The sequence below is a fragment of the Bemisia tabaci genome, chromosome 5 (genome assembly GCF_918797505.1).
Source record: "Bemisia tabaci chromosome 5, PGI_BMITA_v3".
Lineage (NCBI taxonomy): Eukaryota > Metazoa > Arthropoda > Insecta > Hemiptera > Aleyrodidae > Bemisia > Bemisia tabaci.
In genome coordinates, this window is record NC_092797.1 from 13,697,588 (window position 1) to 13,717,194 (window position 19,607).

Genomic DNA, 19,607 nt, shown 5'->3' on the forward strand with positions numbered 1-19,607 from the left:
AATCACTCTCCCGCGGGTGAGGTTCGTCGCTGCCATTGTTCTCCGAACTCTCGCTGCGAACTGAAACGAACGGAGAATGGCTTCGCGGCCGCCGACAATCAAATCTCGAACATCTTGGGAACGAAAGAATAATGGAAAAAACAAACAAACAAACGATGAAATACGAGTAATAGGGTAATCAAAGAGCGAATCGCGAACACAACAATCACCTCGTTTAATGAAGATATTTATATCGCCGAGTTCATTTATCTTTTTAATGTACAGGGACAGTGCTGCTGCGTTACGGAGAAACAGCGTGCAAACAATCGGACGTTGCCAAATTTCCTCCAATAAAAAAAGTATTCTAGACAAAAATTGTACAGATTCTCCCTCGAAATTTTCAGTGCTTTTCGAACAATTTAAGACAAAAATACTCTGAAAATTTCGAAATAAAAGGTTTCAGAAATTTCCGGAAAATTCGTGTTATATCAGTGGAAATTTGGCAACGCCGGTTTGTTCTTACGTGGTTTTACCTTGGCATAAAATAGTAGCTCGAGGCGTCACCGCCGACCGCTCCGGGGGAAATCAAGCTTCTTTTTCATTCAATTTCCCATCCCTTTTTTCCCGGTTCCTTTGTCTCCGTGATTACCACACTCACCGACACCAGCTGAGACAAAAGGAGGCGGGTAAAAGTGAGAAAAAAGGGATCCGAAACGGACCCACGCCAAGAATCCAACTTCCAAATGGCTAGGCTTTCGCAACGATCCCTGTTTTTCTTTTCGCTCGCCCGCCACGTATTTTGAGCCCCGTCTAACTGCGCTTTTCTAATGCATAACTCTGTCGCGTTTTGGAGATTATAGGCGACCCCGTCATAAATTTTTATCTGAGTCAGCGGCAACTGATAAGCGTGCTCAGCATTAACGAAAGCGGATTCGTTCTGGTCCTTTGGACGATTTTTTCCCCTTCTTTAGGTACTGATGCTGTATAGATAGTGGTAATGAAACTCAGAAAATAAGTATAGCCTTTGGGAAAAATTTCCGTTGCTGTTTCTTATTTTCAAGCATGGACTTGGAGAATAAGTGTCAACACAGGCAAAGATAGAATAAACTCATTCGGGTCTCGCTTTTTCACTTTTCTCCCAAATCTGAGCGACACCTCATCGGCAGTATAGAGTGGCCGAGTTCAGTTCACGCATCGCGCCATAGCACCTTCAATTTTGCAGATACGACACAGACATCCATCAAGCACGAATAGTTGTATCTCCGCGCCGTCATCAATGCGCGTTCTTTCCTGTGTCCTATATCCCCATCTTGTGCTTACTTCCGTGTTTCTCATTTGTGGTTGCGTTTCTGGTGCCTCATCAAAATTTGAAACTTGTCGTAGAATGTAACCTTTTATGGATAGGAGGACCTTATACCCAGTAAAAGCTTAAAATTGAGTTGATAATAATAAGCCATTAAAGCATAAAAAAGTGATGTAACCAAACCGAAGTCATATCTATTGATATATTAGCAGTTCAGAAATAGTCCCGAAAATGCAATTACAAATTCTAATATGCTACGTTTAATGAATCAAATTCGTCGAATTAAAATGCAACTGAACGCATTCTAAAGCTCAGGTATAAATTTAACCCCTGACCGATTCTTTCTTTTAAAAAAAAACTTTAGGGAGAGTGAGTTCATAATCGAAAACACAAAATACAACATTCCAACCCAACGCAACAAAAATCGTATACTTGAAAATTTGTCGACCGTGATCGGTCACAGATCTATAAAATTCCAATTTCTCGAGAAGGTAGTGAAGATCTGAGTATAAAAATATTGAGTATCATTGGCAACTGCGAGTAGAAAAGGTTCGGAGCATATTTGGATAAGGCGAGTCATTTCACGAGTTTTCGCGCTTCTTAATTCGTGCCATAAAGATAACTATAATCATTCTCATCCGAGCCTTCTTCCGTTTAAAAATCTGCTTTGATAATAACCCTCTTATCTTAAGCAGCTGCGAACTATGTGGAGGGAACTCGGGCATCAAGAATTATGTCTTTGAACTGATAAAAGAGAGAGAAACTTTCAATTATTCTTCCCGATGTTCTGGACTCTTAGGAAATCCTCAAATACCAACAATTAGTTTCTCTCTCTCTTCCGCTCCCCTTGTCTCTCCCCTCATTTTCCGATCCTTTATTTCTCTAATAATGCAGCAAAGAGGATTGGTGGAACGGTAAACGCTGAGTTCGCCTTCAATTTGTCGGTTATTCTACAAAATAGCGCTGTTGCTCGAATAGTGGTTTAAAAAGAACGTGCTACCTTGTATCTAAGATGCAGAAGTCTTTATTTTGCTCATCCATAGGAAACACCTATTTGCAGAAGGAAACTAATGTCACAACTGGACTGCAATTTACCATTAGGAGCCACAATTTCTATATGTCATCCGTAAAAACACTCATTTGCATGGGGAAACTAATGGTACATAAGTCCTTTTCATAAAATTGAGTCATATATTATTGTTGCAAATTGCAAAATGCAGTCCAGCCGTATCTTCATCGGTTTCATCAAGCTCCGAGTTTATATTATGATTAACCTTTTTATATTAAATAATGAGGGAAAGCTTTTAAAAAAGTTTAGAAGAAACATAGACATTCACAAAGAAATGCGAAATTTCTCCGAGGAAATCTGGTAACGAATAGATATAGTTCTATACTCGTATACACAGAATGACATCGCCTTAAATATCTAATGCGAAAAGCTCATTAAAGAAAAAAACAGTTTCAATTGCTTATGACAACGATAGTTCATGGGAATTTAGCGCGAAGCGACGGAAAATAAAAACGCCTTCAATTGATTGAATAGGCACACCGAGCTCCGAAGAGGTCGAATAGTGGTATCACGGCGCCTTACAGCACATATCTTACGATTTTGTACAGTAAACCGTGTAGTTTTTTGTTGCCGTGCAAAGGAAAATGCAGCATGGGTATTTCGTCGTCGCCATATTTCTTTCGACTAAAATGAATATTTTCTTTCAAACTTGTCCAACTACTTTGTTCGCAATTTAATCTAAAATATCTGCAAAGTGCAAGGAAAAAAATGCTGAACTTTTTGTACCATCTCTAGTGGTCCAGTTTTACCCTGTTGAATTGTGAACCAGAAATAGTGCTAATGGATGTACGCTTATTGTGGTTTTTAAGCAATTTTAAAAGAGGGTATTTTCAGTTCTACTTCAACAAAAATTGTCAACAGCTCGTTCTCTGCTCCATCGATTTTTCAGACGGGCATCCGCGTTAACATTATTTTCAATGGTCGAGAACCAGAAGCCCGCGGTACATGTTTCATATTTGCTCGTTTGATTGCCGACTGAAAATTTCGATGCCGCTCACGCTCAGCCAGGCCTCAATGAAAATTTATTTTCCCGCTTTAAAAATCAAGCCGGAGCGGCTAAAAAGCGTGGCCGAAGAGCGGCGCAATCAAGTCAACTCAAAATGGACGTTTTTCTGCCAAACGGAACTATGTGCATCATGACGTGAGCCCTGAGACCCATAAGAATGTATGCGTAACAGGGCTCACGTCATAATGCACATAGTTCCGTTTGGCAGAAATACGTTCAATCAATGTTCCGCGGTCGGGAATTAATAGTCTGGTCCGAAGAATCACGCCAAAGCAGGCATGACGCAGTCTTGCCGAACTTCCTGATAATGGACGCGACAAGTTAATCGCTTTGAAGTTTTCTAGGGACTGTCCAATTTATCATATTTTCACGAACCGGCAACTGTTGAGAGGAATGAGAAAGGGATGTATCTACTGGTGCCAAATTTCGCATACACAACTTTTTAGGTTGTCCCTAAAAGGAGACGATCTCTCTCTCGATTGGCGTGTGGAAAGCAGTATAAGTATGGTTATTGTCAATGAGAGAATTTTCACGCCCGCGCGTCTGATTGTAGAAAGTTCTTAAAAGCTCCTCACGGATACAACCCCAAATATGAAGGGGAAATAATGTCCAAAAATGAAAAAATGTTGAACTTAAAAACTGGAGCTTACGATGTTTTTTGTTGTAAATTAAATTGCAACTGTAATTTGAGTAACTACATAATTTGCTTCGAAATACCAGTGAGAACTTTTCAAAGTAGATCACAAAGACTTCAATCAACATTAGAAAATCAGCCTTATGTAAAAAAAAAAAAAAAGCACGGTTGATTTGCTTCAATCAATCATTTCAGTTATTAATGCATTTACTAATCAGTTAGCTTTTTTAAGTGTGCATGTATTTATTTATTTTTCAAAAATACCTGTTTTTATTATTTTTTATTTTTTGACTGCCTAATCATGGAACCCGATCATTGCGTGAATATAATGGAAATTCACGCACTAAAAAGTTAACTTTTGATAAGTAAATTCAAAAATCATGTCTCGGTGGCACTGTTTTAAAATTCTTCAATTCCCACTTCTAATTCGAGAAAACTGGAAAAACCCCATAAAATACAGTCTTAAAATTGGATAAAAGCTATTTTTAGAATTAACAGGGTTTGAACTTGAGCTGGAGCTTACAACGATTCACGGCCCCAAACTACTTAGACTTTTGCGATTATCTTACTCCAAAAGATATAATGTTTTTTTCCATAAAATACAATTCGAAATGCCTAAATCATCCAGTCCAATAATTTTTTCCGCGCCTGAAAAATATAACGGGAGTAAAAGTGTAGTAAACACAAATTAGTATTCTGAGCACAACCTCAAGTGTGAGAATTTTTGTGGTACTCTCCTGAACTTAATCGATTACGCTCCTCCAATGAGTTGCTTTGATGTTTACAATCGACATTTGGCAACCGGTTGTATCTGCGTTGAGTGTGAAGTATGGCGCTATCCCGCCAACACGCCCACACTTACGAGTACGACCTGATCGGCTTTTTAATTTATTTAATTTTTTCTTTCTTAATCGATGGGGTAGACGTGCTCCGAATGCACATCGAGAAGCACGAAAGTCACACTCGGAAAAACCTAAACGAATTTTACGCACTTATATTCCTTGATCGACGAAGTACAGACAAGTTAAGCGAAGATACTGCCTTTTTGCACGAAAATGGAATTGTTAATGGTCCCTGAATCTGACAGGCCTTGTGATCCGTATTTACGATTATCTCTCCTAATTATCAACTCCTTTAAACTTTCCGACTCCGTTGATGTGTTTTATGTGCAGTTTTCATTTTGCAGTTAGGAACCACAATTTCTGGCTCATCCTTAAAAACACAAGGAAAATTACATGGAAAAACTGATGGTACATACATTGTTTCTAGGCTGAGCCAGACATTGACATTCCAAATTACAAGATGCAGTCCATTTGTAAAATTTGTTTGCTGTTCCGCGAGATCGTTTTAGAGATTGGGAGTTCAAACTCCAGACGCAGGCGAAAAAACTACTAAGAAGGCGAAACACTGGGAAAAAAACACATTAGATCTAGAGTCCAGACTCTTGAAAACATCACGGAAAAAACGAGCTTAGGGTTGGGACCTACATGTTAGTGCTGGACACTAACGAGGATTAGGTCAAATGGAGCCACCAAGTCAGAGGAGTGCTGGGCACTAAACAGTTCGAGGCTGGGTCACTAAGGAAGAAGTAGTGTCAAGCCCTAAAGTGACTTTGGAGCGAGCGTAAAAATGAAACGCCTCCGCCTGGGATCGAACTCGGATTGCGCCGGTGGAAGACCAGCGCGTTACCACCAGGCTATGGTGACTCCGACGTCTCATGGTGAATTTACACCTGTTAAGCGCAACTACGTCTCGCGGCATCTGATTAGCACTACTATGTTCAGTGCCCACCTGTACTGCCTTCCGGTGTTGAGCTGCACAGCGCTTAGACGCCAGCCCTCAACTACTCCCACTAAACGGCCAGTAGTGCTCAACACTAGTCTTGTTTTTTCCGTAATTGAAAAGAAAACATACTCTTGATTCAATCAGATTTTTGCTTAAATCAAAAGGAAATCCGCTCAAATTAAGAGGCTTGGTTCTTGATTTAATCAAAAATCCGATTGAATCAAGAGTATTATTTCTTGTCGATGTTTTTAAGAGTCTGGACTCTAGATCCAATGTGTGTTTTTTTTTTTTTTTCCCAGTGAAATACGTCGACTGAACAATCCTTACGAACTTGCAAAACTTGGCGAAACGTCGCTGAAAACTTGAAAAAATTTAGAGTGATCTCACAAAACGTTGAACTAGCCGAAATATATTATAATCTTTTACTACACAGAAAAAACGATATAGTGTTGAGCACTAACTGCTTAGATCAAATGGAGCTAGCTAATATGGTAGTAGCACTGAGCCCTACAACTTTAGGGTCCAGCCCTACGGACTCGAGGTCTCAGCAGTACTGCCAAATCAGCTGACTCCATTTGATCTAAACAGTTAGTGCTCAGCACTACATCGTTTTTTCCGTGTAAGTTAACTACTAGCCTCAATGAGTCCGAGTAGCCACTCTCTCCTAAAGGCACTGCAACTGAGAGTTCGACAACACCAGTGTCACCGAGGCGTTCCTTGCGAAAGTTTGCATAGTAATAGCCGGTTAAATCGCGCGGAGCTTGCAGGAACTGGAATTCGCATTAGCCCGGTAAAAAATGAAGGAGCGGTTGAATGCCCACGATTGTGCCGCGCACACAGTTCTCCCCGCACAATCAATTCAGCATCATACGGGGGAAAAGACACGTAGCCTACCTCTCGACCTCACACCCTCCTGTCATGCTCGGCCTAGAAATATCGTCGCCCGCGGCTCGCTCCGGTGTCTTTCGCTGCGGGTGAAATTAAATTCTTTCAAAGGAAGATCCCTGAAAGCGCACGCTGCTTAGCACAAAACAATCGGGAGGGAGAAAAGTGCAGGGACCGAAAAAGCCACCTTTCGCGTGGAATCATATCGTCGTCCCCGCACGAAAGAACGTAACTGCATTTCCATGTTGCCAAATTTCCCATCACAAATTGTTCATTAAAAAAGAAGATCTTGGGCATTTCTAACTGAAAATTTCACTGATTTTTCCTCGGATAGCATGAGAAATCAGGAATAATTGTGGATGAAAATTGCACAAGTACATTTTTGTAAAATAAATTATTTGTTTCAGTCAAAGTCGCTGAAAGCGCACGCTGCTTGGCACGAAACAATCGGGGGCGAGGGAGGAAAGTGCAGGGACCGAAAAAGCCACCTTCCGCGTGGAATCATATCGTCGTCCCCGTACGAAAGAACGTAACTCCATTTCAATGTTGCCGAATTTCCCTTCGCAAACTCCAAATTAGACACGAGAATCTTGGCCATTTCTAACTGAAAATTTCACTGATTTTTCCTCAGACAATATGAGAAATCAGAAAAATTTTAGATGAAAATTGCACACGGAAAAAGAATTCTCGGCGTTGTTACCACGGTCCGTCGGTACCTTTACCATCTCACTTTTTTTTACCGATTATTGGTAATTTTACCGAGACAGACTGGTAAGTTTACCTAAAAACCGGTATTTTTACTGTTTTTTTCCAGGTAAGAATACCACTTTCATTGGTAATCAATTCCCGGTAACTTTGCCATTATCTCGGTAATTCTACGACAGTCGATAAAAAATATTGGCGTTTTTACAAAGGTCCAGTAAAATTACCGAGAAAGTTCAATAATTTTACCGAGATTTCTCGGTAAAATTACAAATTTTATAAATGGTAATTTTGCCAAGAAAAAACTGGGATCAAATAGAACCCTGAATTCTTGGTAATTTTATCCTTCTCTTAGTAAATACACCGAGATTTTTTTTTCAGTGTTCCTAACTGAAAATTTCACTGATTTTTCCTCAGAAAATATGAGAAATCAGAAAAATTTTAGATGAAAATTGCACTAGTACATTTTTGTAAAATAAATTTTTGTTTCGGTCAAATTGGCAACCTCGGAATGGAGTTACGTTTCTTCACTCGAGAAACGACGATCCACCCCTCGAGCCGGGATCAACCAGTGGGGGAAACGTCGTGTCCCCCCTCCGCTCCCCCCCCACCTCGCGATCCAATTGCTGGCTTGTTTTTGTTTTCCGCCTCGGTTGAGATCGTCATGAATTGCTGTCAAAAGATTTGGTTACATTTGAATCCACGGTTTCTTGCAATCCGGAGAGATAGGCCTCCTTTTTTCTAAAGAAGATCTTGGGCATTTCTAACTGAAAATGTCACTTATTTTTCCTCAGATAACATGAGAAATCAGGAACATTTTTGGTTAAAATTGCACGATACAATTTTGTAAAAATCGATTTTTTGTTTGGGTCAAATTGGCAACCTTGGAGTGGAGTTACGTTCTTTCATTCGGAAACGACGATCTACCCCTCGAGCCGGGATCAACCAGTGGGGGAAACGTCGTGTCCCCCCCCCCCCTCCCCCACTTCGCGATCCAATTGCTCGCTTGTTTTTGTTTTCCGCCTCGGTTGAGATCGTCATGAATTGCTGTCAAAAGATTTGGTTACATTTGAATCCACGGTTCCTTGCAATCCGGGGAGACAGGCCTCCTCCAGCTCGCGGGACGGCGGGCGAGGGAAGAAGGATTTTCCGATCGGGGGCGGTTGTGATATGTGTCAATCAGAACAACTCGGAGCGGAGTTTGAATCGAGGAAACTTACCGTAAATTCATATCGGAAAAGAAGCGATGCATGATTCTCGCGAGGGGCCGTTCGGTTATTAGGTCACGCTCAAAAACGGAATTTAAAACCCCATTCCCCCTCGACGCACGATTGTCACGCGTGTTTGAACCTCCTTCAAGCATTATGATATCCCTGTACGAACGTGAAAAAATCAAATGTATGAAAGCGTAAGTTTTTCGGGAAATTTTCGACAACCTAGCGACATTCACTCATTTTCCAAATGAAAGAACGTGACTGGAAACTTCGATGTTACGAAACTTCTAGGGACAAATTATATTATTACAAAGAGTCTGTTGGACAATTTTGATTGCAGATTGATTACTCTTGTAATTACAGGGAAAAAACCGCAAAATTTTGAACAAATATTAGAATCATACGTATAATGGGAAATAATTGAAACGGCTCAGTCGGTTGTGTAAATTTAGAGTGATATTGCATTTCTTCGTCTGGGAAACAACGATTTTCGGGGATTTTTTAAAGTTACGTAGTTCTTTCTCCCCAAAGAAAAATTATACCCTCTCCCCCTTCAGACTAAGATTTGGCTGAAATAGTGCCCCTGAGCTACCTTTAAATTAAGTCTAGAAGCGCCCTGGTAAAAATTGGCAGTAGAATCTGTGTTCCAAAATACCATAGACCTACGGCCGGCTGTAAGATTTCCAATAGCTTCTATAGCCGGCTACACAACTTCTTATAGCCTTTCATAGCCGACGGCGATTAAGCATCTCACAGCCAGGCGATAAAGTGTAGGCTAAACGTCACTAATTACGGACGCTAGGACTTAGTGAGTTTTTGGACCACTGCTCTCTTTTTGGGCCGTATATAGTATCTTGATTTATTTTACGAGGGAAGCTCCGTACTTTTGATGGATGCCTGCCATTCCTAATATATTAGAGCGCCTTCAGTTTCGTGTGATACTGTGCAATACCTCTGGTGTGAAATAGTTGCTCCAAGCGCCGTGGCACGCTGCGGTGCGGCAGGCGGGCAGCCAGCGCGAAACGCGCATTGGCGCCTACAAACCTAACAGGGATACTTCACGCGTTGCGCAATGCGTGAAGTATCCCTGTTAGGTTTGTAGGTGCCAGTGCGTTGCCGCTCCGCTTTGTGTTAGGCTCTAATATTTAATCTGGCGGAGTCAGCGTTATTCAACTCATGATTTTGAAATGTTTGCACATCCTGTATGGATTATTCTCGTTTTAATTGATAAAAAAAATATGTATTAAAGGAAAATATAACGTGTGTTTTGTAAATATTAAGGTGGTTCCGTAAAAAACTTAATGATTTCCAAAGCACACAAATTTCTACACAATTTCTTACAGCCTTTTATAATCGATGGCGAAAAAGCAACAGCCAGGCGATAAAGTGTAAAGCCCGGCTATAGGAACCATAGCCCGGCTGCATAATTTTTTATCGCTTCGTATAGCCCGGCCGCATGATTTTCTCCGCATTCTACAGCCAGCTATATGATTTTCTGTAGCCTTCTTTAGCCGGCTATAAGAATTCCTATGGTATTTTGAAACGCAGCTCTTATCGCCAATTTTTACCAGGGCGTTCATAAAATACTTGACGCACTTTTTCAGAATCTTATACCCCCTCCATTTTGTAACGCTTTTGATGACGTAGATCCCTACCCTTAACACCTAAAAAGAAAAAAGTGTTACACTCTCCTCGACCACCCTCTCCCTAGAGCGTTATGTAATTTATGAACAGCTAATTTCCAGCGGTGTTGGCGTTGCTCTCGTTCTTGTTTATACTTGGCAACGTCATTCACCACACTCCCCGGAATTTCGAATTCAACATAAGTTACCAGTCCTACCCGCCCCACATAAGCCTTTTTTCACCTGGATAATATCCTTTTGTTTCAAATTAGGCTAACGACTCACCTGTGCGTATCGATCGACGACGCCCTCGCCCAAATTGAGCTCGGTGCCGGCCTCGCAATTACCACCGAGGGTGTGCTGCGACTCGACCTTCTTCAGGAAATACGAGACGATGTCCTCCCGCTCCGGCTGGTTGCTGATGTTCTCGTCCAACTCGGGCAGATCACCCGCGTCCGACTCGTCTTTCGGGTGCCGCTGCCTCACCTCGTCGAAGTCCTCCCCCTCCACGTCCAACGTCACGTTCTTCGCGCTCCTATTCGACATCTGGTACAGGTTGTAGATGTCGCTCTTCAACTCCAAGATCTGCGAGGTTAGGTTCTCCGAGTCGCTGGCGTTGAACAGAGCGGAGATCTCGGTGGTGACGGGTGGCGCCCCTACCGGATTCTCCTCCCAGTCAGGGCTGGAGCGCTCGACGCGGATGGTGGACTTGGTTCCGTAGAACTCCTCGTTGTTGGGGTTGGCGTTGTAGAGGATGTGCTTGAGCTTCCCGTGGCGGATGGTGTTACCGTCGTGCGAGTAGAGCTTCAGCGGCTCGCACCTGTAGAGCTTGAGGTAGACGAGGATGGTGAGGGCTCCCGCTATGAGCACTTTCATCGTGGCCGAGCGCGTCAACTCGCGAGGTCGGCGACAGCGCCATCTGGCGGGGGGACGGCGGAGGCGCGCCCGGTCCGCTCCCGGTGGTCGCCCGGCATCGCGAGCTCATTCACTCGCCAAGCGAGGCGGGCATCGCGGGCCGCCGCTCACTTCGACACGCGCATTCTCGGCTCCTCGCTGCGACACCTGCAACAAAAAGATATCATAAGAGTTAAAAATATTACAAGAATACAAACAACTTGACTGTTGAAAGTTTTTGTTTGCCGAGACATGCACTGGAAAAAAATACATTGGATCTAGAGTCCAGACTCTTGAAAACATTGACAAGAAAAAACAAGCAGTGAACTCCAACACAATGTGTTGATAAGGCGCGTCATTAACTCGCACATATCAACCCCTTTAGTTTTCATTTACAGAGATTTCAAAATAGGCAAACAGCATAAAAAGAGAATTCACGATCCAACACTGCGAGGTCAAAGACGCACCTTGACGAGACCGTGTATTGTGAAAGTAGAAAGCTATTCGATCGAATTTAAGTTTTTTGATCTGCCTCAAGCAAAATCTTATCAGATTCTTGAAGAAAAGTGCTACGGAATAATTTAAGCGAAGAAAGGAAAAATTCTGTCGAACTCCTAGAAGATAAAGTCGATTTAAAGATATTTTGGGGCTAAAATACCCAAATCACCGGTAGTAAAAATCCCGTTATATTATTGAAAAGAAATTGACTCGATATAAATGCAATTGCATTAAATACGTCTTGATTTTGTTATTTTAAACGTCTTTCCATGCAAAGAAGTTCAACCATGTCGTTGCTTTATTCATTCATGAATTGAAAGTAAGCAATCTACATCCCGAAAATCTACTGATTTGCCGTAAAAAATTGCAGAAACTTGATATACCAGGTCGATGCACCCACTCGTTGAATTTACCAACCAATTTTGTGAGTGCAAATGTGTAAGAATCAATATGCTATAGTCATTTTGGGTGCATTTATTTTTCATGAAACAATAATAATTTCAATCCCGAAAAACCATCAATTTTCCGTATAAAATCGAAAAAATCAAAATATGTCAACTCCCCGACGTGAAAATTAGATTCTACGTATGTAAAATGTAAATACTTATGTATCGATATGCTGAACAGAACTATGTGTGGACAGTCAGAAGCCCGCGGCAACATTAATTCAACAGAAAAACTGTAAAAATTAGATAGGATTTTAGCCGCTTTGCCCGCCTCTCCTCGCTACTTACAACAAACCGTTCTTATACTCATCTCAAAATTTTTCTCAGAGCTTTGGGTTATTATCAGCTTCCATTTAAACTCCGGTTCGATGGCCGAATCGGCTGCCAAAAAAGCAAGCCACTGTTGAGGGGTTCTATGAGAAATTCGTGATATTATCGGCTCTCAGGAAATCACCCCATGGCTAAAATTGGTGGTATAAATGTTTAAGTGCTTAAAATAATCGTATTCAAGAAACTAAGGAATTAAACTATGGAGTCAATTTCTTTTTAATAATATAACGAATTTACTACCGGTGATTTAGCTATTATAGCCCCAGAATACTTTTAAAGCGCCTTTGCGTTCCAGAATCTCGACGGAATTTTTTTTTTTTTTTTTTTTTTTTTTTTTGCTTAAACGATTCAAGAAACATTGTAGTTAAAAATATAAAGATTTTTCGATTTGGACGTATGAAAAATGTTTAACTCGTTCAGGCACACCGTGTATTGTATGGAGTACTGCTGTTATTCGACCGTTGTCTTCAGGTCAAAATTCTTACAAAGAAGCCCCTTGCAAGAGGCAAATTTTTTGTAATTTCTCCCAGTTTTTTCAGCGTTAGGTATATAAATGAATTGTTTGTCAAATTTTGAGGTCAATTATATTTAATTGTAATTTATACTTTCTTTTTTTCCCCTTCATTTTATTTTTCGTATCGAGGAGTCGAGGTTTTGTTGATTTCTTCGGATTTCGATTACTGTAACTTCTCTTCTATTCGGCCGATTTTTATGAATGAGGTCCCTTTTTATTTGTGTTTTAACGGAGAGTAAGGAAAAAATTGCTAAATACATGCGAAACAATTTTTTTTGAAAATTGGATGAATCCTAGCGTGACGGTGAAATGGTTAATGAAGCGTGAGTAATTGGGGTACGGGTATCGGCCGCGTTGGGACCCAAGGCCCATTGTTCTTCGTGACGCCGACGCAGTGATCAGGAGCGTGGGGACGAGAGGGCTTAGTGGACTCCTGTATGAGCCACGTTTAGCAAATGGTCTAATGAGTCTCGAGGCTCATCACAGATTGCACTTACCACTATCCTGGTGGCCCCGGCTATCAGAGCAAGGAGTACCAACTTTTGAAAAGGATAACAGTGTTGTGGAGATATGTCAAAGCAACGTTGTGAACAAAACGGAGTGAGTGAAATTCTCATTCAAGGAGTGCCGAACTGGTCAGCCATCCTCGAATCAGTTCGCTTGCTTCCGCTTATATATGCATATTTTAAATCAGCGCGCCCCATTCTAAGGTTTTTTTAAAAAAAACCAAGAAACGTAGACTCTTGGTATTCATTACACATAAACTAGCGAGCCCCAGAATGAGAAGCAAATTTTAATCATTATTATTGACGGATTAGTAAACTTTTTACACGCTTTGGAAAATCTCAGAAGTTCGCGGTAGTCACTTTTCGGTAAGGAACTAGGGGACTCGGTTATTGTATCGAGGGGGGGGGGGGGGTCGAAACGATCGCAAAGGCGGTATACTACGTATACGCGCCAATACTCTTGATTCAATCGGGTTTTTGTTTGAATCAAAACGAAATCCGCTTAAATTAAGAGGCTTGGTGTAAGCAACACAGCTTTGCACCTGAGTTCAAATAGTCGCATCATGGGAGATGTCGCTCGAGCGGCTTTCTGAATTCTTCGAAGCGATTTTCCACTTTACGATCTACGGTTACGATTATCAAATGACGTGTGTCATATTGAATCGCATCACATTGAAATATATTATACTATCTTTATTAAGTACATTTACTGAGAAAAAAAAAAAAAAAACACACATTGGATCTAGAGTCCAGACTCTTGAAAACATTGACAAGAAAAAATACTCTTGATTCAATCGGGTTTTTGCTTGAATCAAAACGAAATCCGCTTAAATTAAGAGGCTTGGTCCTTGCTTTAAGCTAGATTCTGATTGAATCAAGAGTACTTTTTCTTGTCGATGTTTTTAAGAGTCTGGACTCTAGATCCAATGTGTTTTTTTTTTTTTTTTCCAGTTTGATATGGCGGATAAGACAAGATAGAGCAGATTGAACAGAATAGATTTATGTTATTGGTCGGTTCTATTAACTATCCTCATCGTCGTCTCTATATTGAGCGGGTCGACGAAAGACTAGAGGGGTAGAGGTACCGCGTAGGCGGCGGCGCCCAGAGGATCAAGTCAATTAATGAGGTCGGACATGAAATTTTTGACTAAAACTGCAAATATTGATGCTTATTTCGTCACAGTTTAAATTACAAGGAGTGCTACAGAAGGGAATTTTACGAGGGAAACCAATAGAGACACTTTTAGGACCTCAAAATTTTGTTTGAACGGAGTTATAAGCTTTTAAGTTTCCGAATTTTGGCCGACCTGTCTTGTTGACTAGATCCACTGTGCGGTGGCTAAGTCTCCGGCGCTCCATATTTACCATTCATTCTTACGGCCCGAGCACTAACGAGCATTACCCATCTTCCCCACCTACAAATCGTTCTGTTTGATAGAAATACGTCCAATTCGAGATAAGAGAAGAAATTTTGCAACACGAAATGCAGTTTGGCTGATTTTTATTACAGCCAATCAATTCTTCAAAAGTTGGGTGTAAAACTTCTAATAACGAATTGAACGACCAAAAATAAAATGAGAATGAGAACAAACTCACTCCACATTTAATGTAATGCAGTCTTGGGTTATCTTTAGTGCTGTATAGGAATTTAAAACTAAGTATACTCCTCCTCAAAAAAGAAGAAAACAATTGTTTTTTGTCACAATCTTCCCTCCCATTCAAAATTTCTGCATAGCTACTCCATTGCCATTGAAAAAACCTCTCCGCTGCTTTTCATTCTCTATCATCCTTGTTATTTAATGTAAAAGGTGTCAGTGCAACAGGAGAAACGCCCTCATAACGAATGAAATAACCTTTCTACCCTCTTCAATACGCGACTCTTTGTCTCATTCTTTGTCATTCTTTCCATCCGAGATGTGACTCTCTTAATTTCTTTTTATATTACCCACGCCTCTGACACCATCACGGTTTCCGTTTCAGAATCTGCTGATACGGAATGCAGACAAAGGTGAAATTTTTCATTTTACTTTGTAATTTATTGAAAACTTTACGAATTCGAGTTTACCTTATCAGTGAACAGCCTAAACTTCCGTGCACAATGAAAATGTTACGACGTTGTAAGCCGAGAGCATTAAAGATGTTAATATGCCGCCTCTAAACAAACAGGGGAGAGAGTACTTTCTCCGAATTGAGAAGAGTGCTAGAAACTTCAGCAAACTTTGTTCGGCCTGGTTTTTTCTTTCCCGCTCTTCTTCGGCCTCGGTTATTCTTTTTTCAAAGAAAACCTTCTGCGGCCCAGAAAAAAGTGCAGTTCTACTTTCATCTTAAGCCGATTCTATCGAAGGCTTTTTAAGACGAATGCCTTGCAGAGAGGTATACTTTTGGAAAATGTTGGATGTGAGAATCGAAGTCAATAGTAACGTCACAGAGTTGAAGACATTGTTGCGCTGTTCGGAGACAAGAGACCCTCTACTGGCTTCTTAGCAACAGGTGGAAAATTTTACTTTCGCGGATTCAACGCTTCCTTATGGACAATTATAAGAGAGCAACAGTCATCTAACCTACTGGATGGATGATGAGCTTTGGGTGACGTCATGACTCAAGAACCAAATAAGTTTACCAAACTTTGGTTTGTTTGCAAAACGAAATTCTCAACACGGTGCTAATCCATCTGGTAGGTAGGTCAACAGTTGAATGTTGGAGTCCCGAAAGTAAAAGCTTCCACTATTGCCAAGATAGCAGTGGAGGGTCTCTTTTCCTTATCGTGTTTTTCCGTATTTATCCATCAATGTTTTCTACAACCGTGAAATCAGAGAGACATCAAAGTGTTCGTGATGAATTATTCGACATTGACGAAACTGGACAGTTGAAGAATCATGCGACTGTTGATACAGCGAGTGCAAACTGTATGTTTCCCCTGCAACCGACCTGCCTTTTGACCCCGCGGGCTGATTGTTGAAACTGATAGACAAATCAATAGACAAAGAGGACATAAAGAGTATGGAGCGACCCTATTGGTTGAAATGAGTGGTTCTTATAACTGAGGAATAAAATGATGGACCACTATGGGGTCTCCCGTGGGTTTCTGTAACACTGGTAAAAAAAAAAAAAACCTCTTGGTTCAAGAGTGCAATTTGTTGTCGCCGGATTTAAGAGTCTGGATTCTTGTTTCGATGCAAAATCCGCTTGAATCAATGCAAAATCCGCTTGAATCAATGCAAAATCCGCTTGAAACAAGAGTTCAAGACTCTTAAATCCGGCGACAAGAAACTGCACTCTTAAGTCAATGCACCGCGGCATTGGTCCAAGAGGTTTTTTTTACCAGTGAAGGCCTCCTTTAGTTTGTCCATTGCAACTTACACCAATAGGATTCATTCATATCATGTTTGTCTTCTTTGTCTATCGCTTTGTCTACCAATTTCAACAATCAGCCCGCAGGTGCCTGACGTCAATCACGATCGCCCCTTGGCAGGACGGTAACTTTCAGTGGGTCATGCTCTTGGTTCCATATTGCCGAATGATATCCGATAATTACACTGGAGATAACCTGTCCGTAGCCGGCGTTGGCGTGCGAGTGAGATTACTGCGGAGCGAGCCTACCTCGGGGAGACCTGCTGGGAGTTTTCTGCTCCACCGCTCGCGGCGAAGGGGGTCACGGTAGGAGCGAGAGGAAAATCAATTACGGGAGCGGAGGCGCTCGAAATAAACACGTGCTCCTCGATCCCTAACCTTTATTTCGAGCGGTAAGTGGGCTCTCGAAAAAAGTGCTCGAGACTTTAATATGTAAGTGAAGCTTCTACTCATCTTATCGCCATGTTTCATCTTTTTTGATGACCTCTCAACTCTGGAGAGCCCGCCCGATCCCGCCCGGTGGCAACACGCTAAGCCGTGCATCTCCCCCGCGGAGCAGCTGTGCGCTACTACGCGAGTTCTGAAATTTTTTTGTAATCACTACTAGGAAGCACTGTCACATGTCCATGGCTAAAGGGCAAAACCACGTACCTCCGTTTTTAACGTTGCAGACGACACAAATGATAAATTTCATGAAATTTTTTTAAACTTTTGCTTTGAGGCTGTGCGCCACTTCGTGAGTTCTGAAATTTTTTTGTAATCTACTAGGAAGCATAGTAACATGTCGATGGCTAAACTGCCGTGGTAAGGAAAAACGCCGTATGAACCTTCAGGCGCTGCCAAAGTCCCTTTGGTAAAATACGAATTTCCTGATAAACTCATTAATATTTTCCTTCAAATTTTTCGGATGCTTTTTTTCGCAATTTCACCTAAAGTTCCTGAAAATTTCAAGGGAAAATATCCATAACTTACTTCAAAAATGAACATTTTATTGAAGGAAATTTGGCAACTCTCGAATGTTCATACGGCGTTCTCCCTTAGCACAGCAGTCAAGTGCAAAACGACAATCTCTGTTCTTAACGTTGCAAACGACACCGATGGAAAATTTCATGAAATGTATTCGCGTGAAATTTCGCGAAATTTATGGAAACTTTTGGGGAAGCATTTAGGAGGCCAAGAAACGCCCAGAAACGGCGATTCTAGATTTGAAGTTATTCATCCCAAGCTTAAACCATTCACACATTGCAAATGTTTTCGTTAGAACTAGAGGTTGGATAGGGGATTTTCTCTCTAAATTTTGCAACGCGACAGTGCGACAGATGAACGTGCGTCCTTAAAAATCCCGGAGGTAATTCCTGATGCTTCATTGGGCGATGGAGATCGACCACTCAGCAACACACGCAGAGCTATTTGAATTGATTTGACCGCATTCTGCCTGAAGGGATTGACTCACGGAGCCTGGAAGTCGGGCTAAGCTCGTTTTCCCGCATATTTTTTCCGGGAAAACGCCGAGTCGAAGCTTTCGGCATGACGGGAACAGACTTCATTTGGTTTAATGAATTTAAGCTCTGGTTGAAAATAACGATCCGATCGGATTCGCCTCACGAAAGTTGAAATACGACAAAATCAACGCGACTCAACACTGAGCTTGAGGGAGACTGAAATTAGCTCAAGTCGAAAGGATCCCTTTGTACGAGGAAAATCCATCAAGAAGGACCGATTCTCCGGTAACGTCAAATAACTTTTCACTTTTTGTTAAGTTTCCGATTCATTACAGTATGCCTCCTAGAAAAGCTGAAATCTTCGGCAAGAGTAGCTCGGAACAGCTTTTTTCATTTTTCACCGTTTTTCTTTTCGTCAAATTCAAAATTAATTTTAAGAACAAGTGAGAAATTTCTCCTTTTAAAGGACCTTCATTAAAGATTGAGGAACCAAAAGTAAAGAATTATTGCTGAAGTTGTACAACTTCAATATGAACGAGAGTTGGTTTTAAAACCGCTCTCCGATTGAAGACAAAAATGTTGACATTCCGTCATAGCCTTTGCGTTTACTTCGGATAAACGGACATTCCCTTTACAAACTAAAAAACTTATTTCAGATTTACTTTTAGCAACTCATAGAGTAACTCTTAAAGGATAATTTACTCTAAACAAGTTGTTTCCGTATGAAAAGAGTATTTCTCTTTTCGGAAACAAACACCAGTGACTGTGACGTCATGTCAACATCCTTTGTCTCCAGCTTCTTTATAAGTAAATAATAAAATGCATTTTCGAATTATTTTAAATTTTTCTCAATGTGTAATAGTAATTGTCTGAATATTTGGGGCTTGCGATATGAAAGAAGTTGCACAATCTCAACAAGATTGTGATATTCTTGTAAGTTGAAATTTTAAATGGTGTTACATTTACCTACTTGGAAAATCATCAATATTTATCGCGTCAGGCTACTTTGCCTATAACATAGACTGTATATCCACGGTGAAACTACCAGACCACATTTCTCGTTTGCACTGTTTAACAATCTCTGCTCCCATTATATTTCTTTGAAGGAGAACGAATTAATATCATTCCTTGAAGTTTTCACAGGGTTCCTTCGCATAGAGAGAAAAAAACACGACAGTTTTTAAAAATTAACGTTGAATAGTGTTCCATTTCAATGATAAAGTATGGCAGTAAGTCTACAACGTTCCAAATCAAGATACGTAGTCTGATGGTATCACCGTCGATATGTATAATGCGTTTGAATTGAGCAGAAAACAGCATTGTTAACTTATAAAAAGTATCACTGATGATCAACCTACAAGGACTACCCTACTGCCGTGCCAAAGAAAAACGCCGTACAAACCTTCAGGCGATGCCAAATTTCCTTT

The 19,607-nt window shown here is 41.0% G+C and overlaps 1 protein-coding gene across 2 annotated transcripts in view; it reads right to left on the reverse strand.

Moving 5' to 3' along the window:
• Positions 1-19,607, reverse strand: part of LOC109042210 (metabotropic glycine receptor) — a 437,874-nt gene that overhangs the window by 285,099 nt on the left and 133,168 nt on the right. For both annotated transcript variants that reach the window (XM_072300307.1, XM_072300308.1), the window contains exon 3: positions 10,485-11,261. In XM_072300307.1, the coding sequence (XP_072156408.1) occupies positions 10,485-11,075 (591 nt within the window). In that variant the 5' untranslated portion in view covers positions 11,076-11,261. The remainder of the gene's footprint in view (positions 1-10,484; positions 11,262-19,607) is intronic.